General features: G+C 48.8%; 1 protein-coding gene across 1 annotated transcript in view; it reads left to right on the top strand.

The window, feature by feature from the left end:
• The window catches only part of CLPTM1 (CLPTM1 regulator of GABA type A receptor forward trafficking), a 37,967-nt gene continuing 16,158 nt past the window's right edge, over window positions 1-21,809 (top strand). The window contains exons 1-4 of the mRNA XM_080645362.1: window positions 1-130; window positions 6,121-6,230; window positions 17,952-18,075; window positions 19,846-20,004. Coding sequence (XP_080501488.1) covers window positions 59-130; window positions 6,121-6,230; window positions 17,952-18,075; window positions 19,846-20,004 — 465 coding nt within the window. The 5' untranslated portion in view covers window positions 1-58. The remainder of the gene's footprint in view (window positions 131-6,120; window positions 6,231-17,951; window positions 18,076-19,845; window positions 20,005-21,809) is intronic.

Below are 21,809 nucleotides of genomic sequence, written 5' to 3'. Positions count from 1 at the left end.
TGCTGCCGTCGGGGACGGGGCGGGGCTGGCGGCGGGGGCGGGGACCCGGAGCGGGAAGATGGCGGCGGCGCAGGAGACGGACGGGGCCGGCAGCGCCGTGGTGGCGGCCGGAGGAGGCGGCTCCGGTCAGGTACGGAGGCCGAGAGGGGCCTGAGGGGTTCTTCTTCACTCGGGGGGCCTCCCATGGGGCGTGTCCTGCCCCTTTTCGTGGAATCTCGTGCATCGGGGGCTCCTTGCCCAGAGGGACCTTGAATACCGGGCCCAGGCGGGGCCGGGTGGCCCAGGAGGCCGGACAGTGCGGGGAGCAGGGCCCTGTTGCGCGCCGGGCCCCCTGCATGCTCGCGTTGAGCGGCCACCAAGCTCATTGCTCGAGCTGGAGACAGTGGCGTGGAGGGACACAGTCTCGTACCCAGGCTCCCTAGGTTCTCGACTCCTGATTCCAGGCTCCACGTCCGTTCCCAGAGTGGTCTGGCATTCAGGGTCTCTCTTGCAGTGCCTGACTTGTGGACAGTGATTCATTAACTGCGAGTTTTTTATCTCTGGGGGAAGTCAGGTAATCATCGTAAGGGCACAGGCTGTGGAGACTGACAGACCCATTTTACAGATGGGACTCCAACAGCGAGAGTAAGGCGCTTGCAGAATGTCACCCAGGTTGGGTTGGGATTCATCCCATGTAGCTGTTAGTAGACGCTGCTAACCCAGCGTGCTAGGACTGGAATGGGTGTGCTTTTATCATAAACTAACCCTATGGGGGAATTAGTCCAGGTGCTGGTGGTTTCTGACCCTCACCGCCACAACTAAACTGAGGCTGCAGAACATACTAGCTAGTTCAGGCAGCCACCCTTCAGGCGTTTAGGGAATGACAGCAAGGTGCTGTGGGACCTACCCACCCGGATGTCACTGAGTGGGAGCAGCACGGGGGAGAGGAGCTCAGGTTGGGAGGGGAGAGTGAAGCCGAGTTTCTCTGTGACCTTGTGCTAGTTCCTCTCTCTTGGGCCTTATTTCTCCAGTGGTAAATGGAAGGGTTAGATAGGAGGGCCAGCCATGTGATGGGCCACAAAGATGGCCACACATGTGTCCCTGCCATCAGTGGAGCGGGAGAGAAGACTGACATGTAAAGAATTATAATACTGGATGACTAGGGCAATGACAAGTCTATGCCAGGGACTGAGGGAGCCAAGAGGAGAGGCAAGTAATATCACCTGGAACACCAGGATGAGATTTGTATGATAGAGCAACTCACACCTTGTTTAGCATCTTCAACCAGGCCCTGGCCCCCTGGGGCGGGGGTGGGTGGGTTCAGGAAATGTTTGCTGAATTAGCACTGGAAGGAAGACTCAGTCCCCGTCTTCAGGGGCTTCTTAGTCTTGCTGAAAGGTCTTTCTCCCTTAGAGTTTCTGTTGGTTACTGGGTTCGTGTGTGTGTGTGTGGGGGGGGGGCACGGAGGGATGATGGGAGAGATTAGGGCTCAGGGTGCCTGATTGCTGTGAGTGTCCACAGACCCCCACACACCCTAGTCTTCTCTTGTTCTACCTCTGCTTAAATCTCTTGAGGCATTCCTTTGCTTTCGGGATAAAGTACAAGTTCTTTAGCAGATCAAGGCACTACACGATCTGACTTCAGACTGAGGATGTCTCAACCTCAGCACTTACATTTTGAGTTGGATAGTTTTTCACTGTGGGGGACTGTCCTGTGTGCATTAGGATATTTAGCGGCATCTTTAGCCTCTACACACTAGATATCAGTAGTGTATACACCACTCCCAGTTGTGACAACCAAAAATGTCTGCAGACATAGCTAACTGGGGCGGGCGGGGAGGTGGGGGGGCGAGGGGCGGGCGGCGGCAAGATTGCCCCTGCTGGAGAACCACTAGATGAGAGGAGCATCTGCCTGTCTGAGCTCTTATTTCAGGAGTGTGCCTTGCTATCCCTTCCTCATAGCCTGTGTATAGGTTTCTCCCTTCCTTACCCGGTTGATCCTTACTAGTCCTGAACATCTCAGATGTTCTCTCCCCTAGGAAGCCCTCTCTGACCCTCTCAGACTGGGTCAGGGCTCCCACAGCCCCCTCTGCTCCCCTGTCCCAAGCACTGCCCACACTGGGTTGTCACTATCCATCTGTCTCCTCCACTGACAGGAGCTGCAGGAGCACAGAACTGGGACTGTCTTGGTCATCACTGTGTCCCCAGCACCGCCCAGCTGGGGACTTGGCACAGGTCAGGTGCTCAGTGTTTGTGGAATGAATGGATCTTAGGGCAGAGGCTAAGCTGAGGTGGAATTCCCATGGTGGATCCGGGTGTTCCCGTGAGGATGTGCCGGAAAGCCTCTGGCCCAGCCTCATGGTTTTATCTGCTTCCTGGGCCCCTTGGTGCGTGTTCCTGGAGATAGTGTGTGAGATTGGACATGTGGATCCAAGAGGAGGAACTGTGCTGTGTCCGCAGCCACCACCACCTTCTCCTGGCCTATGGGGTCTAGACAGACCTTGGCAGTCTCATGCTCCAACCAGCCTGCTCCTCCGTCAGCCGAGGGCTGAGACACAGGACCCACAGATCCAGCATTCATCCCTTCAGTTAATGTGTATTTTGTCCCCACTACAGGCTCTGATCCATGCTAATGCTGGAGATACAGCTGTGAACAAAACAGAGGCCCTGCCCTCTTGGAGCTCATGTTCTATTTGAGGGCTTCAGGGTGGGGGTGGAAGAACAGACGGGACTGTTCTAAGATAAATAGGAAAATGTATAGTGGATCAGATGTAATAAGTGCCATGGACAGAAAGAAAGCTGGGAGGGGGATAGGAAGTGAGGGGTGGGCAGGAGGGTTGTAATTTAAACAGAGTAGCTTGGGAAGGCCTCGCTAGAAGGTGACATTTGAACAGACTTGAAGAAGGGAGGCATATAGATACATGGGGGGAAAGCCTTTCAGGTAAAGGGAACAGCAGGTGCAAAGGCCCTGAGGTGGGAGGTGCCTGGAGGAAGGAGCCGTGAGGAGACTGGTGTGGCTGGAGCTGGTGAGTGAGGGGAGATAGGTGAGAGCAGAGAGGCAAGGAGAGAGCCAGGTCCTTGGGGGCCATGGTGAGGACTTTGCCTTCACTCTGAGGGAAGTGAAAGCCACTGGAGAGTTACCTCTTTTTTTTTTTTTAATATATTTTTATTGATTTTTTACAGAGAGGAAGGGAGAGGGATAGAGAGTTAGAAAAAAAATATGGAACGCTTCACGAATTTGCGTGTCATCCTTGCGCAGGGGCCATGCTAATCTTCTCTGTATCGTTCCAATTTTAGTACATGTGCTGCCGAAGCGAGCACAAGTTACCTCTTTTTTTTTTCTCTTTTTTATTTTTTATTTTATTGCTTTTTGGAGAGAGAAAGGTAGAGAGAGAGAGCCCACAATCTGGGTATCTGGGTATGTGCCTTGACCGGGAATCGAACCTACCACCTTTTGGTGTAGGGCAGCGGTCGGCAAACTGCGGCTCGTGAGCCACATGCGGCTTGCGAGCTGCGGTTTGCCGCTCTGTTGACTAATGAGTTTGCCGACCACTGGTGTAGGGGAATATGCTCCAACCAAATGAGCCACAGTGGCCAGGATAAGTTTACCTTTTTATTGAGGTGTAATTTAGATACTGTAACGTTCACCTGTGGTCAGTATAGACTTCAGTGGCTTTTAGTACATTTGTGCAGTTGTGAGGTACAAGCATCATCACAGTCCAGTCTGAGAACACTTGTCCCCTCAGAACATGTTCCTTTTGCAGTCACTCTCTGCCCCTAGCAGTGTTCCTTTTTGTTGCTGAGTACTATTCCATGTACAAATACATGCGTTTCTTCATTCATTGAAGGACGTTTGGGTAATTTCTAGCTGTTGTGAATAATGCTGCTGTGGACATTTGCGTATAAGCTTTCCCGTGGACATATGTTCTCATTTCTCTTGGGTAGGACCCAGGAGTGGGATCGCTGGTTTGCTTGGCAGGTACATATTTCCCTTTTTAAGCATCGACCTTGTTTTTCCAAGCAGCAGCGTCATTTTTCCCACTAGCAGTGTCTCCACACCCTCACCTGCACTTTTGGCTGGCCCTCTTTTTGATGCTGGACATCCTAGTGCACAGACATCTCATTGCGGTTTTCATTTGCATTTCCATGGGAAGGTGTCCAGCCAACTTGTCCACTATTGCGGATAGGAGAACAGACCTGGGAGCCAGCCAGATGTGGGTTCAAATTCTGGCCTGGCCTCAAGCTTCCGTTTCTTGACCCAGAATCAGCTCAGACCTGCTGGAAGCCCTTACTTGGCCCCCCCAGTGCTCCTGAATGAGGGCTGTGCCTGTCTAATCTCCCTGTCTCCTGGCCAACCCCTTCCCTGAACCTTTCCCTCTGCCCAGCACACCCTTTGACATGGGTATGTGCCTTGACCGGGAATCGAACCTACCGCCTTTTGGTGTAAGGGAATATGCTCCAACCAAATGAGCCACAGTGGCCAGGACAAGAGTTACCGTTTTATTGTGACTGCAAAAGGAACATGTTCTGAGGGGACAATGTCAAAGACAGCTCCTCAGGGAGGCCTCTCTGACCCCCCAATCCAAGGGTTATCTTCATCTTCTGCTTATTTCCTCCAGGGCACTTTTCCTGTTTACCATTTTTAATTATCCCGTTTACTGTTCTGTAGGTGTGTTTCCCTCTAGATCCTGAACTCTGGGAGAGCAGGGCCAGAGCTATGTGGCCACCACCGGTTCCACCACCTAGCACAGGGCCTGGCACACAGTGAGTGCTCAGGAAATATTTTTTCCAACACACGAAGGAAATATTTTCTGAACAAAATACACCTGCATTTTCACAATCTGACCCTTGGGTCAGAGATGGGAAGGGTCAGAGAAGGGAAGTGATGTGTCTAAGATCTCACCGCTGGGAACGATGGGATAAGGCCTGCAGCCTGGGTCTGTCTGACCACCTTTCACCATGGTGCTGTCCTGCACTTTGGGAGATGACAGAGAAAAGCACTTGCTGGTAAAGGGACAGGGAGTGACAAATGACACCTTCAACAAACACTGGCCTCAGCTCCCGGGCAGCCCCATCTGGCCAGGGGGCCTCTGTTCCTGCTCCCTAGGGCTTTTGAGGCTGAGAGAAGAAGACATTGCAGAGGAGTGGGCTTGGGGCTGTGGCGGGGGGAGGGCTGGGCAGTGGGGGCTTGGGTGCTGGGGACAAGCCCTTCAGGGAGCATTTGTTGATTCCACAGGTATTTATTGAGCCCCTGCTCTGCCGGCCCGGGGCTGGTGATGCTTCCACCTGACAGTGACCGTGACAGTCCTAGTCCTGCCTCTTGAAGGCTGAGGGGTGAGGGGACGGAGCTAGGAGGAAGGAAGAGGGCAGGACTGGGAAGTTGGCAGGTTCCAGGACAGGGCTGGGAAGCATTTCTTCATCTTCGGCCTTTCCAAACCTGACATGAAATTCTCTGCTTCTGAGCTTCTCTTTCAGAGGGAAGATTCCTTTGGGAAGCCCTGCCTGACTCGCTGGCCTGCCCACCCTTCCTCATCCTGCTGCTGTCCTTCCTGGGACACAGACAAGTGGCTTAGCTCCCCAAGCCTCCATTCGCCCGCATGGAGATGTTCGAGGTTCTAGCCCACAGGGTGGTGTGCACTGTTGGTTGCACTCACCTTCGTTGTGGCTCACAGCCGTGTGGCTCATGCTCTGGTTGTGTTTTTCTGTCTGTCTCTCCTGCTGGTTCAGGAGCTCCTGAAGGGATGGGCCCTGTACAGGGCCAGCCACAGCGGAGACCTCAGGAACTGTTTGCTCAGGGAAAGACCGTTCAGATAAACCCATGACTTGCATCGGCCATGTGACCCCTTCTGCATTGTTCCCCATAGTCACCTCCGCATCCTTGCTCCCTGGGCCCCGGCCCTGGCCCCAGGGAGCAATGGACAGTCCTCAGAGTCAGCCTGTGTCTCTCACCACCTTTGTTTCTGTACCTGCTGCTTCCCTCATTGCCTCCTCTGCACTGGCCACTTGTTGTATTTTAGATCTCAGCGCTGATGTCCCCTCTTCCAGGAAGCTCTCCCTGGCCCCTGGACCAGGTGCCCCCTCTATGTTCAGCCCTGTGCCAGGTTGCATTCTCCCTCCTTATCATGGTCTCTGTCTCCTGCAGGTGACCAGCAATGGCAGCATCGGGAGGGACCTGCCAGCGGAGACCCAGCCCCAGAACCCACCCCAGCCAGCACCCAACGCCTGGCAGGTCATCAAAGGTGTCCTGTTCAGGTAAGCAGATGCCAGTTTGCTTTTTTTATCTTTTAATATGTTTTTATTGCTTTTAGATAGAAAGAGGAAGGGAGAGGGAGATTGAAACATCGATGAGAGAGAAACATCAACATCCATTGGCTGCCTCCTGCATGCCTCCTGATTGGGATCAAGCCTGAAACCCCAGCAATCGAACCAGCTACCTCCTGGTACATGGGTCGATGCTCAAGCACTGAGCTACACCGGCCGGGCATGGTTTGCTTTTGTTCATGGAAAAAAGTGCAAATGAAAGGAAAGAATCCTTGAGGATGGCCATCATTTCTATATTGGTGGGAGCTGTATTTTTTTTCTTAATGATAGAATTTTTTTAATGTGGTAAAATATACCACATTATTAATATTCTAGGGCTGCACTAACAAATAGCACTAACTGGGTGACTTACTCAACAGAAATTAATTTCTCACAACTCTGGAGGCCAGAAGTCTGAGATCAAGGGCATGTTTGGTTTCTCCTGAGGCGTCTCTTCTTGGCTTGTAGATGTCTGCCTTGCGGTGTCTTCACATGGTCTTTCCTCTGTGGGTGCCTGTGTCCTAATCTCCTCTTCTTTTTTGTTTTTCTTTTTTTTCTTATTCTTTTTGTAATCTCCTCTTCTTATAAGGACACCAGTCCTATTGGGTTAGGACCCACCCTATGACCTCACTTAGCCCTATCTGCAAATACAGTCACTGAGGTACTGAGGGTTAGGACGTGACATATGATTTGGGGGATACAATTCAGGCACAACATACACATTACATGTAACTTACCATTTTAACTATTTCTAAATGTAACATTCAGTGGCATTAATTAATTAATTATATTGACATTGTTGTACAACCATCACTACCATTCACCTCCACAACCTTTCCCTCTTCCCAAACTGAAACTCTGCCCCCCTTAAACACTAACTCCTCATTTTCCCTTCCCGCCAACCCTTGGCATCCACCTCTCTACTTTCTGTCTCTGAATTTGACTGCTCTCAGTACCTCATTTAAGTGGAGTCATATGGTCCGTCTTTTTGCCACTGGTTGCTGGTGATCCTTTTACATGTGGATTCATATGGCCATTCCTGGGCAGTGGGTGCACAGGGCCTGCCTCCTCCAAGCCCGGCCTGAAGAGATACTGGGTGGATCTGCAAAATGGGCATTTCTTTTTCTGGAGAGGTATTTTAGCAAAATGGTCAAGAAACCAGGCCACATAGTCAGGCAGCCAGTTCTTCCCCTTATTGGCTATAAGGGGCAACAGGACGTAATTGTTTAAAGCAGTCATCCCCTTGGCTAGAACATTCCCACCTGGCCATGACCAGATGCAAGGGATGGTCTTTATTTTGGGAAACTGAGCACCCAGCTGAAAAGCAGGGGTTCTGTTTCTGAGGAAGAATGGAATAGTGGTTCAGGGGGAGCAACATCTCATCACTTCCATGTCATCTCCCCCCCAAAAAAAATAAAAAACAACTGTAACATACATGCTTATTGTACAAAATTAAACAATTCAAACAATACGGAAGAGTACAAAGAAAAAAATAACAAAGAAGTGTAACATATTGGTGGTCATCCTATTAACACATACCTGTAATTGGCCTTAAATGAGATTATAGAAGGATTCTCACAGACCAAGAGTTGTTCAAAATAGAGAAGATTTGGGAGCAGCCTGCTTTTCCAAAATAGGGGATCAGCTACTGAAATTTGGGGAGGAGGGCAGGTAGCATCAGACTGTGTCTAAGAGCCCAGGCCTGCTCATACATCTCAGCGCCCCTACCCCAACCTCTGAGCTGTGTGACCTGGTCAGGTGGTCGCCCCTCTGATGCCTGAGTTTCTACCTCAGAGAGGAATCCTGACAGCTCACAGGTCATCAAAAGAATTCCAAGAGATCCCTCGCTGGTGGGGCTCAATTGGGCATCATCCTGTGCACTGAAAGGTTGCTGGTTTGATTCCTGGTCAGGGCTCATGCCCAGCTTGTGCGCTCCATCCTTGGTGGGGGTCATGCTTTGATCTATGTTCTGCTCTCACATTGATGTTTCTCTCCCGCTTTCTCTCTAAAAATCAATAAAAATGTCTGAAAAAGAAAAGAATTCCATGAAAACCCATGTCAGCTGGGGGCATAGGAGCTGGCACATGCTCAAAGTTGGGCATGATTGCTTTTGTTTACTGTTCATAAAACCTTAGAACATATAAAGAGAAACAGTTGAAAGATAGTCCACAAGCCTCAATGCAGTCACAGATCACCTGCTGGTGGGGGACAGACCTGCCTGCCTCTGAGAGTGTTACAAAGGACAGTGAGAAGCTGTTCAGGAGAGAAACTCTGCACTCTGCAGCCAGGACACTCATACGTCTTTCCTGACCTGTACCCCACACTTCTTCAACTGTGGAGCCCCTGTCTCTCCTCTTCCCTGTTCCGCTCCTCCCCCCATGTCCAACAAGGACTTGGCATTTTCTTATGTATCAGTTTCTTTCATGCTTTAAGCAGCTATGAATAGAGATTATTTTTATCTTTCCCTTCATTTTTACATGAGGCAGCCTATTTTATACAGTTCTGCACCTTGGTTTTTTTCATTAGCAATGTATCTTAGAAATCTTTCCACATCGGTGGATAAAGGAACTTCCTTCAGATAGGCATTTTTCATCCAGCCACAGTGTAGGCTAATTTCCTTTCTTAGAACCAGGCAGCCCCAAACATCAGTTCAGAGTCTCTCCTGGAGTTTTAAAATGGAATCAGGCTTTATTTGAGGGGTCTGTAGCTCCCTGAAGCTTCCAGCAGATTGCATTGAAATGGCCTTTTTTGAGGGTAGTCTCCATGGTTCTTAGCACATCCTCAAATTACACCAGTGCTTACCTGGAGATGGGAGCTGGGTGGATAAATGAATGGGGTGGAAAGGAGAGTTTTCACTATATGTCTTTTCATAAATCTAAGTTTTTTCTGAACCTGTGGAAGGAATATCTATTTAGGGTGGGAGAGATTTAAAGGCTCTTTTATTTGCTTACTCTGGAAAAGTGGTCCCCTGTGGGCCTGGGATCCTCTGGCAGGGCTTCGTGGCCTGGGATGCTGGGGTGGAGGGCATTGTCCACAAGGCCTCTGAGTGGGCCCCAAAACTGTGGGTATACGAGTACACACAGATGTTCTTATGTTCTTCGGGGCGCAGGGGATCTGGAATCCTAGAAAGGTCTGGTCTGGTCTCTCTCGTTTTACAGGGGACCCAGAAGACCAGAGGGGTTGGGACTCCCCCCACAGGTCACACATTAAGCCAGTGGGCGTCCCTGCTCCACACTCTCCTTGGGCGTATTCACTCAAATGGGAGCCTCTCTTGGGGGCAGAGGGGTCCCCAGAGATTGTCGGTGCTAGACCTTCCCTTCCCTTCCCCAGGAATGTGCATCAGGGACTTCTTGGGGAGGCGGCAGATGGCTCAGTTGGCCCATGGCTCCTGAGACCCCAGTCCCCAGACCTCCATTGGCTTCTACAGGCAGAGACAAGTTCCTGTGCCTGATCCTGCCCTTTGGTGTGGTTTGGGGCTCAGCAGGGAGGCACCCTACCCACATCAGAATTCCCTTGTAGTGTTTTTCCATTCCAAAGTTTATTGTATGACTTTTTCCTATGAGGAAAATAATAACAATAATAGCTAACACTTGTACTTACTGAGTATGTACCTGGCTTCATTCTGAATGATGTCATTGCATATGTATATATCAGTGTATTTAATGCTTATAAACAACCCTACAAGGTAGGCAGTGTTAGCCCCATTTCAATAGTGGAGGAAACAGAGGCCTAGAGAGGTGAAGAATCTTGTTCGAGGTCACATAGTCAGTAAGTGGCAGAGCTGGGCTTCAGGTCCAGGTATTGAAGCTTAGAGGCTGAGCATGTAACCCCTCTGCTATGTAGCTTTTGCTTTTTTAAAAAATATGTTTTTATTGATTTCAGAGAGGAAGCGAGAGGGAGAGTGAGAGAGACAGAAACATCAATGATGAGAGAAAATAATTGATCAGCTGCCTCTTGCACACCCACTACTGGGGACGGAGCCCACAACCTGGGCACGTGCCCCAACCAGGAATGGAACTGCGACTTCTGCTCATAGATGCTCATAGGTTGACGCTCAACCACTGAGCCACACCAACTGGATTGCTATATAGGTTTTTTGTGTTTTTTTTTTAAATTTAATAAATCTTTATTGTTGAGATTATTACAGTTGTTTCTCCTTTTTCCCCCCATAGCTCCCCTCCAGCCGGTTCCCACCCCACCCTCTGCCCTTACCTCCCCCTCACTGTCCTCATCCATAGGTGTACGATTTTTGTCCAGTCTCTTCCTGCACACCCACACCCCTTTCCCCCTGAGAATTATCAGTCCACTCCCTTTCTATGCCCCTGATTCTATTATATTCACCAGTTTATTCTGTTCCTCAGATTCTTAATTCACTTGATTTTTAGGTTCACTTGTTGATAGATATGTATTTGTTGTTCATAATTTTTTTTTTCCAAGGCCATTTTTTAAAAAATAAATCTTTATTCAGATTATTACAATTGTTCCTCCTTTATCCCCCCATAGCTCCCCTCCACCCGGTTCCCACCCCACCTTCTGCCCTTACCTCCCCCCCACTGTCCTCATCCATAGATGTATGATTTTTGTCCAGTCTCTTCCTGAACCCCCTATACTCCTTTCCCCCTGAGAATTATCAGTCCACTCCCTTTCTATGCCCCTGATTCTATTATATTCACCAGATTATTCTGTTCCTCAGATTCTTAATTCACTTGATTTTTAGGTTCACGTGTTGATAGATATGTATTTGTTGTTCATAATTTTTATCTTTACCTTTTTCTTCTTCCTCTTCTAAAGAATACCTTTCAGCATTTCATATAATACTGGTTTGGTGGTGATGAACTCCTTTAGCTTTTTTTTATCTGTGAAGCTCTTTATCTGACCTTCCATTCTGAATGATAACTTTGCTGGGTAGAGTAATCTTGGTTGTAGGTTCTTGCTACTCATCACTTTGAATATTTCTTGCCACTCCCATCTGGCCTGCATAGTTTCTGTTGAGAAATCAGCTGACAATCGTATGGGTGCTCCCTTGTAGGTAACTAACTGTTTTTCTCTTGCTGCTTTTAATATTCTCTCTTTGTCTTTTGCTCTTGGCATTTTAATTATGATGTGTCTTGGTGTGGTCCTCTTTGGATTCCTTTTGTTGGGGTTCTCTGTGCTTCCTGGACTTGTAAGTCTATTTCTTTCACCAGGTGGGGGAAATTTTCAGTCATTATTTCTTCAAATAGGTTTTCAGTATCTTTCTCTCTTCTTCTGGCACCCCCATAATTCGGATGTTGGTATGCTTGAAGTTGTCCCAGAGGCTCCTTACACTATCTTCAACTTTTTTTTTTTAATATATTTTATTGATTTTTTTACAGAGAGGAAGGGAGAGGGATAGAGAGTTAGAAACATCGATGAGAGAGAAACATCGATCAGCTGCCTCCTGCACACCTCCCACTGGGGATGTGCCTCCAACCAAGGTACATGCCCTTGACCGGAATTGAACCTGGGACCTTTCAGTCCGCAGGCCGACGCTCTATCCACCGAGCCAAACCGGTTAGGGCCTATCTTCAACTTTTTGGATTCTTTTTGCTTTTCCGGTTGAGTGTTTTTTGCTTCTTTGTATTTCAAATCTTTGACTTGATTATTGTGTTCCTCTAGTCTGCTGTTGGGTCTCTGTATAATATTTTTTATTTCAGTCAGTGTATGTTTAATTTCTAGTTGGTCCTTTTTCATATCTTCGAGGGTCTCGCCAAATTTATCGGCCTTTTCTAGGATATTCTTGAAAAACCTTATAACCGTGGTTTTGAATTCTATATCCAGTCGTTTGTTTTCCTCCATTTCTTTTGTTTGTGATCGGTTTCTTTGTCTCTGCATTTTCGTTGCTTCCCTGAGTTGGTAGGGTAGCTTTGTGTGCTAGGTTTCCTATATGGCCCAGTGGCTCGGCCTCCCCATTTAACCTGAGGTGGACACACTTGGTGCACCCCTTTGTGGACTGTGTGTACAGCCTTGTTGTAGTTAAGTCTTGATTGTTGTTGGTATCACTGGGAGGAATTGACCTCCAGGCCAGTTGGCTGGGAGAAGTTCGGTGCTGGAGACAGCCTTATAGGATTAGACTTGCAAAATTGCAAAAGCCTCTGTGCTCAGCTTGGATGGGGCAGAGTCTCAGGGCGGAGCAGACAGTCTTGGCTTCCTGTCAGCCCTGCCCTTGCACGTACACCTCCAGACATCTGCCTTTTGCGGCTCCCCTGAGTTTCCACCTGACAGTCCAGATTCCCCCCATAAGAGCGTGGGTCCCCAGGGGCTCGCCCGGAACTGGGGTTCAGTGCAGTCAGGAGCTTCTGACTCCCTTCCACTAGGGATTGCCTGCGGCAACCTCCGCATTCAGTCTTCTCTGCGCGCGCGCGCGCGCCTCCAGACCCCTGCCTGCCATGGCTCCCCGGGGTCTCCGAGTCTCCATGTGCCTTTCTCTCTACCTGACAGTCCAGACTCCCCCTTTATGAGCCTGGGTCCACGGGGTTTTGCCCGGAACTAGGGTTCAGTGCATTCGGAACTGGGGTTCAGTGCATTCGGGGGCTTCCTTCCCCCTCTCGCCAGAGAAAATCAGCCAGGCACTCAGCCGCCCTTCCTCTCTGCGTGTGTGTCTCCGTACCTCAGCCCTTTTCCGCTCCTCTGATTCTCTGTGAGCTTTTCTTTTTCCTTCTAGTTGTAGAATTTCCACTCAGCCAGCCTTCCTGTGGTTCTGGATGATGTCCATTCTGTCTTTTAGTTGTAGTTTTGAAATTGTTGTGTGAGGCAGCAGTTTAGGTGCTTACCTATGCCACCATCTTGGTTTCTCTCTCGCTATATAGGTTTTTATACCTGTAATTAATAAGTACTTGTCTCAGTTAATAATTACACAGCTGCTGTATCTGAGAGACCTGAATTAATACAATAGATATTTATTTCTCGCTCACATACTAGTGTGGACTAAGCAGACCAGAATTTTGCAGTCTGCTGCGACCCAGACTTCTCCCTGTTTTTTGATCCACCGTTGCTAGGTTTTGCCCCTATTCCTCAGGGCCTAAGACAGCTGCTGAAGATCCAGTCACCACATCCATATTCGGGGCGGTGTGTGTGTGTGTGTGTGTGTGTGTGTGTGTGAAATCAAGGAGGGATGTTCTTTCTCATTAAGGACACTTTCCAAAAACTCAGCATAACACATTGTTTTTTCATTTCATTGACCAGAACTTTACCTTGTATCTTTACCCAGCTGTAAGTAAGGCTGGAATTGTCTCTTTTCTGGGTGGCCAAGGGGTCCCGCTAAAATTTAGTTTGTTTACCAAGGAATAAGGGGAAGATGGATATTGGGAAACAACTATCAATCTGGTGTAGTTTTGTTTTGGGGCTTTTATTTTGTTAATTAGTGCTGGGAACCAATCCCAGCATGTAATAATTACAATAGTTTCACCAAAAGGTTGGTGAAGCTTGGGGAGCTCAACAGGGTTGAGTCAAATGTAGTTTACCTGTTGGAAACGGCTAAACGGCACTTCCCCCAAACCTGAATAGGATAATAGTTTGCTGCCAGACAGCTCAGGGCATTTTATTGCCTCCTGTTGGCCAAACACCTGAACAGCTGTAGACTATTCCCCAGACTGATAAAACCTTACCCTTTGAAGTGTATATTTCCACTTTGCCTTGTGACAAATTGTGTTTAATAAATACCAGGGGGTCCTTAGACAAGGTAGAGTCTTTAGCTCCCTTTAGCTGAAGCTCCTCTGACCCCCAATGCCTTTCAAAATTATCTTTTGTCTTTGGACTCCTTCTTAATCATCTACGCGCAGCCCCTTTCTCCAGAATGCTGAACCTTTTGTAAGGCTGGGATAAGAACCCCGGCACAATAGAAAAAAATTCAAAAAGAAAAGCATAAAGAAGAAAGTAGAAGTCACCTAAGATAACTGCCATCATCATTACTGTATTGACACAATCCTTTCACACACTGATTCATATTGATGCTCTCCCGAGGATATTTCTCATTGATTTTTAGAGAAAGTGGGAGAGAGAGAGACAGAGAGAAATATCGATGTGAGAGAGACACATCGATTGGTTGCCTCACACACATGCCCTGACCAGAATCAATCCTGGGACTCTTTAGTCTGTAGGCCAGTGCTCTATCCATTGAGCCAAACCAGCTAGGGCAGTGTATTCTTTTTTTTTTTTTTTTTTCATTTCAATAAATCTTTATTGCTCAGATTATTACAATTGTTCCTCTTTTTTCCCCCATAGCTCCCCTCCACCCAGTTCCCACCCCACCCTCTGCCCTTACCCCCCCCCCCACTGTCTTCATCCATAGGTGTATGATTTTTTTCCAGTCTCTTCCCACACCCATTTTCCCCTGAGGATTGTCAGTCCACTCCCTTTCTAAGCTCCTGATTCTATTATATTCACCAGTTTATTCTGTTCATCAGATTTTTTATTCACTTGATTTTTAGATTCACTTGTTGATAGGTATGTATTTGTTGTTCATAATTTTATCTTTACCTTTTTCTTCTTCTTCCTCTTTTTAAAGAATACATTTCAGCATTTCATATAATACTGGTTTGGCGGTGATGAACTCCTTTAGCTTTTTCTTATCTGTGAAGCTCTTTATCTGACCTTCAATTCTGAATGATAGCTTTGCTGGGAAGAGTAATCTTGGTTGTAGGTTCTTGCTATTCATCACTTTGAATATTTCTTGCCACTCCCATCTGGCCTGCATAGTTTCTGTTGAGAAATCAGCTGACAATCTTATGGGTGCTCCCTTGTAGGTAACTTAACTGTTTTTCTCTTGCTGCTTTTAATATTCTCTCTTTGTCTTTTGCTCTTGACATTTTAATTATGATGTGTCTTGGTGTGGTCCTCTTTGGATTCCTTTTGTTTGGGGTTCTCTGTGCTTCCTGGACTTGTAAGTCTATTTCTTTCACCAGGTGGGGGAAGTTTTCTGTCATTATTTCTTCAAATAGGTTTTCAGTATCTTGCTCTCTTTCTTCTTCTGGCACCCCCATAATTTGGATGTTAGTACGCTTGAAGTTGTCCCAGAGGCTCCTTACACTATCCTCATATCCTTTTGGATTCTTTTTTTTTTTTTGCTTTTCTGGTTGGGTGTTTTTTGCTTCTTTGTATTTCAAATCTTTGACTTGATTCTTGTGATCCTCTAGTCTGCTGTTGGGTCTCTGTATATTATTTTTTATTTCAGTCAGTGTATGTTTAATTTCTAGTTGGTCCTTTTTCATATCTTTGAGGGTCTCGCTAAATTTATCGGCCTTTTCTAGAAAATTCTTGAAAAACCTTATAACCGTGGTTTTGAACTCTATCCAGTAGTTTACTTTCCTCCATTTCTTTCGTTTGTGATCTGTTTCTTTGTCTCCGCATTTTGGCTGCTTCCCTAAGTTGATAGAGTGGCTTTGTGAGCTAGGTGTCCTATAGGGCCCAGTGGCTTAGCTTCCCCAGTTACCTGAGGTGGACACTCTTGGTGCACCCCTTTGTGGGCTGTGTGCACAGTCTTGTTGTAGTTAAGCCTTCATTGTTGTTGGTATCACTGGGAGAAATTGACCTCCAGGCCAACTGGCTGTGAGGATCAGCTGTGTCTTCTCTGGGAGAACTTCTGTGCTGGAGACACCCTTATGAGGCAAGACTTGCTTCAGTGGGGCTTTGGTGCTCATTGAGTCTGCCCCCTGAGTATGTCCCTTATGGATCTGAGAAGTTGTAATCTGGATGGTCCTACTCTGACCCCTGGGTACACTGGCTCTTGGATCTCCAAGGAGGTGCTAATTTAGCCTCTGCCTGAGGCCAGAGCTATGGAGAGATCTGCAGATTCCTCTTCTTTGTTTGGGTTTTGGAGGTGCCCAGATGAGGCCCAGCTGTGAAGCAATGCAAGCTGCTGTGGGGCCTTGGGCCTTCTTTTGGATATTCTGGGTCTTTCTGACGCAGCTACAGTTTGTTAGGTAAGTTTAGATTTCAAAGGACCAGGCCATTCATATGCAAAAGCGTCTGTGCACAGCTTGGATGGGGCGTAGTCTCAGGGCAGAGCAAACAGCAATGGCTTCCCATCAGCCCTGCCCTAAGAGGCCCCCTGGTCTCAGTGTCCCTTGGTAATCGCTGCAAGCACCTCTGAGAGAAAGCCGCCCTCAAGTTCCGCCTGCTGCCAGACAGTCCAGTTTGTCCCCATATGAGTCTGGGTCCCCAGAGTCTTGCCCGGAACTGGAGTTCAGAGCAGTAGGGAGCTTGTGTCTCTCTCCTGATTGAAAAAGGCAGCCGCGTACTCAGTTGCCAGTCCTCTCCGCACGCACGCCTCCGAACCTCTGCCTTTACTTCCGCAGCTCCTCTGAGTCTCAGTGTACTTTTCTCTTTCCTTCTGGTTGTAGATTTCCACTCAACCAGCCTCCCTGTGGTTCTGGGTGATGTCCGTTTTGTCTTTTAGTTGTAGTTTTGAAGTTGTTGTGCAAGGCAGCAGTTCAGGTGTTTACCTATGCCGCCATCTTGGTTTCTCTCTCTCTCTCTCTTTGTTTTTTAATACATTTTTATTGAGAGGAAGGAAGAGGGAGAGAGAGAGAGAGAAACATCCATGATGAGAGAGGATCATGGATTGGCTGCCTCCTGCAACCAACTGGTGATCAAGTCCACAACCCGGGCATGTGCCCTTGACTGGAATCGAACCTGGGACCTTTCAGTTTGCAGACTGATGCTCTATCTACTGAGCCAAACTGGCTAGGGCTGTGTATTCATTCTTATCAAGCTTTTCCAAGTTGTTTCCAATAGGAGAGTTGGTCTGAATAACCTAGACCCGTGGTCGGCAAACTGCGGCTCTCGAGCCACATGCGGCTCTTTGGCCCCTTGAGTGTGGCTCTTCCACAAAATACCACGACCTGGGCGAGTCTATTTGGAAGAAGGGGCGTTAGAAGAAGTTTAAGTTTAAAAAATGTGGCTCTCAAAAGAAATTTCAATCGTTGTACTGTTGATATTTGGCTCTGTTGACTAATGAGTTTGCCGACTACTGACCTAGATCATTGCTACCAAAAATCAGGACCGCCCTGGCAGGAGTGTCAGACCACCCACGTGCAGGAGGCAACCAGTCGATGTGTCTCTCTCATATCTATATTTTTCTCTCTCTCCTCCTTTGTCCCTCCCTTCCACTCTCTCTAAAAAGAAATGGAAAAAATATCCTCTGTTGAGGATTAACAACAACAATAAAATCAGAACTAACTTAATACTATCTGCCTCTCCAGTTTTCAGGTGAGGTTTCTGAAATGTTGCTTATGTTGCTCTCTAAGGTTCTGTGCTTGTAAAACACTGGGCTAGCACAGGTTTTTTGGGTTGTCTCACTTTGGGATTCCAGTGGACCGGGACATGAATGTTTTCTAGGTCTGAGGTTTGAAGGGTCCAAGCTCCTGTGCCCTGTGGTCACCAGGAGCTTCTGGAGGACTTGGTGAGGGGGGTCTGCATGGAGACCAGGGCAGTGCCAGGCCCCCCACACTAGCAGACAGTGGCATCTGGGTCTCTCCCCAGACATGGCCTTTGAGGGCATCTTATCTCTCACCAGCCCTGTGTGATTGCTTCCTCATCCTTGGCCACTAGCCCCAGGTCAGGCCCCAGCAGATGTGAGTCAGAAGGAGGTCAGGTGGACCCATGTCGGAAGGAAAAGGCTTGGGAACTCATCACCTGCCCTGCTTCCCTCCTCAGGATCTTCATCATCTGGGCCATCAGCAGCTGGTTCCGCCGAGGGCAGGCCCCTCAGGACCAAGTGGGCCCCGGAGGAGCCCCACGCGTCGCCAGCCGCAACCTGTTCCCCAAAGACACTTTAATGGTAACTGCTGGCTGGGAAGCCAGACACGGGAGACGAGAGTGCCAGGGAGGGTGTGGGGGAGTGACATGGGCAGTGATCTGGTTCCTGGTTACTGTCAGGTCTATGAATGGGTCCAGAGCTGAGGAACTCTGGGTCTATCCATAATACATAAAACCTGTCACTCAAGTGACACCAGTAAGGGAAAAGTAAATTCTTTTGGTTTTGTGGGGGTTCTATCTCTGGGGAAGAGGAACATCCAAGGAGACAGTTGTTTAAAAACTATCTTTGCGAGTCCTTAATGTATTTTGTTTCAATATGTTCAGGCTTTAAAAGTTGCAAAGCCGAGGGCGGGGGTCAATTGGGGAAAAAGGAGACATGTAAAACGTTAGACAATTAAAAAAAAAAAAGTTGTGCCCTAACTGGTTTGGCTCAGTGGATAGAGCAGGGGTGGGCAAACTTTTTGACTCGAGGGCCACAATGGGTTCTTAAACTGGACCAGAGGACCGGAACAAAAGCATGGATGGAGTGTTTGTGTGAACTAATATAAATTCAAAGTAAAGGAGCGGAGGGGAGAGCAAGAGAACCGGATAGAACAGCCAGATCCAGCCCGCGGGCCGTAGTTTGCCCACGGCTGGGATAGAGCATCGGCCTGCGGACTGAAGGGTCCCAGGTTCGATTCCGGTCAAGGGCATGTACCTTGGTTGCGGGCACATCCCCAGCAGGGGGTGTGCAGGAGGCAGCTGATGGATGTTTCTCTCTCATCAATGTTTCTAACTCTCTATCCCTCTCCCTTCCTCTCTGTAAAAAACCAATAAAAAAAATATATTAAAAAAAAAAGTTGCAAAGGGAGCCCTAGCCCGTTTGGCTCAGTGGATAGAGTGTCAGCCTGCAGATTGAAGGGTCCTGGGTTCAATTCTGGTCAAGGGCATGTACCTTAGTTGTAGGCTTGATCTCCGGCCCCAGTCAAAGCCCATGCGGGAGGCAACCAATTGACGTGTCTCTCTCACATCTATGTTTTCAGTTTCCCAGAATTCTAGTCAGCGGGGTGACCACTGCTCAGCTGTTCTTGGTCTGTGGGCCTTCAGGGCTCTGGACAAAGACGGCCACGGGGACTTGAGAGAAGAGGGAGTTCTTGGCGGCATGGCTTCCCTGTGTTCTCGGTAGTGGCTGATGTTCCTGCAGATGTTGACCGTGCTTTATCCATAAGCCTGCAGAGCTCTGACTAGGAAGGCCATAAGAGGCTGAGAAGGGAGAAGATAATTCAGGGAGGTCTTGATCCTTTCTAACCCCAAATTCTAATTGCTAGGCTGGCCATTCTCTTTTTTCTTTTAATATATTTTTATTGATTTCAGAGAGGAAGGGAAAGGGAGAGGGAGAAATATCAGAAATATCAATCGATCGGCTGCCTCCTGCACACCCCACACTGGGGACTGAGCTCGCAACCCGGGCATGTGCCCTAACGGGGAATGGAACTGTGACCTCCTGGTTCATAGGTCAATGCTCAGCCACTGAGCTATGCCAGCTGGGTGAGGCTGGCCATTCTTTAATTGTTTTTTTTGCTCATAGACATCACAGACTCAGACCAGGACAGATGTGGTGGGGTATGAGAAAAGAGAAAATTTATTCGCTAGTTGCTACTCTTCTCTCCACTAACTCCCCTTTTTCTTCACCCAACAAAGTTATTCATATTAGTAGGCTGACCACTGCCACAGTTCTTCATCTGCTCTCTATCCATCAACCTCAGAGGCTCTTAATGAGGAACCCTAAGCTCCCCACTTCTCCTCCCAACAGAACCTGCACGTGTACATCTCAGAGCACGAGCACTTTACAGACTTCAACGCCACGTCAGCACTCTTCTGGGAGCAGCACGACCTTGTGTATGGCGACTGGACTAGCGGCGAGAACTCAGATGGCTGCTATGAGCACTTTGCTGAGCTCGACATTCCACAGGTGGGGATGGCTCCTGAGCTCTGGCCCCCAGGCTGCTCACCTTGCATGGAAGGGCCTTTCCTTGAACCAACTCCCAGTCCTGCGATCTGGAGGTTAGGCTCCAAGGCTGGCTGTACCCTCAGTTCACATGCTTCGTGGCCACAGGCAGGTCCCTGAAGTCTCTGGGCCATAGCCTCCACACATCTCCATGTGGATGGACTTGGAATTGGCCTAGGATCATGTATTTCTGTGGTTTTAACCAGTGAAAGATTAGTAATTGTCCTTGGGGGTGTCTAGTCATCACTAGTTTGTCAGGCAGCCCAATCCTATATAATAAAAGGGTAATATGCAAATTGACCAAACAGCTGAACGACCTGTCGCTCTGACGTGCACTGACCACCAGGGAGCAGACGCTCAACACAGGAGCTGCCCCCTGGTGGTCAGTGAGCTCCCATAGGGGGAGTGCCGCTCAGCCACAAGCCGGGCTGATGGCTGCTGAATGCAGTGGCCTGCCTCCCTCGTGGCAGCGCTAAGGATGTCAGACTGTGGGTTATGCCCGCTCCCCGTGGGGACATCCCCCGAGGGCTCCCGGACTGCAGGCTGAGGAACACCCTCCTCACCCTCATCCCCACACACACACACCAGTGCACGAATTTGTGCACTGGGCCTCTAGTTTGAAAATAACAGTTAACATTGATTAAGCACTTACTCTGTGCAGGGCACCAAGGTAGGCCAACTAGTGTAAACCTCCCAGTAACCCTATAAAGTGGGAACTCTTCTCTCCAGTGATGAGGACATTGAGGTGCAGAGAGCTTAAGTGACCCACCTAAGGTCACAGAGCTAATGAGAGATTTGAACTCAGGCTCTCTGGCTCTGGATGCTGGCAGCCCCGTGTTCAAATCCTGCCTCCCCTAAGACGCCCTTCCTGACTCTCAGGCTCTGGCAGCTGCCCTCTCTGGGCTCTCCCACCCAAGCCCTGCCCACACGGGGGGTTGTCACTTCCTGGACATGGGTCTCTCCCCATCATGGGACTGTGAGCCCTATGAGGGTAAGGCTGGGACTATCTTGCTAACCACTGTGCCCCAACTCTCTTCAGCATGGGGCTGGGTGCAGAATGTTGAACAATCTGTGAATTCGCTGCATTAATGACGTTGACATCTCCTTGGGGCTGCACACTCATTCATTTCTCTTTAGCAGGTCTCCTTGGCCTCCTGAGGGGGAAGGGGGCATGTCTGCTCTGTCTCTGTCTTGGTCTGTGGGGGTGGCTGGACACAGGGTGTGGACACAGTCTTCCTGAGGCCGATAGGCTAACCTGTGCTGAGGGATGGCTTCCACCAGACTCTTGCCCAGAATCCAGGCCCCTCCCTCCCTGAGGTCCCCACTAGCCTGAGGGGCAGCAAGCCGGGCAGCAAAAGCCACCCCAAGGAGTTGGATCTGACCCTCCTTCCCAGGTTTAAGGTGGGAGGGTATCTCAGTTGCACCTGATTTTAATTTATGGCGCTGACTGAGTGATGACACGGAGAGGCCAGTGCCATTGAAAGAAGAATTAATTACGTTTCCCGAGGCGGGGGACGCCATGTAACACAGGGCCACATGGGGAAGCACCGAGTTTGTGCAGGAGCAGAAGGAGCGAGAGGGGAAGCCTAGGCCAGAGTCTCTACTGGGGTTTCCTCAGGAACGACTAGGGAGTGTAGGGAAACAGCTTAGAAGGGCGTGGGTGGGGCTGTGGATTTGGGATTGGTTGGTTTGCATGTAAAAGGCCTGTTCCTGGGCAGGGGAGTTGTTTATTATCTGTAGGAATTAGCTAGTCCTGTAGGGGCAGTCTC

The sequence above is a fragment of the Plecotus auritus genome (assembly GCF_963455305.1).
Source record: "Plecotus auritus genome assembly, chromosome: 10".
NCBI lineage: Eukaryota > Metazoa > Chordata > Mammalia > Chiroptera > Vespertilionidae > Plecotus > Plecotus auritus.
The sequence above is the reverse complement of the archived record's forward strand: the minus strand, read 5'-3'. Positions and strand labels throughout refer to the sequence as shown.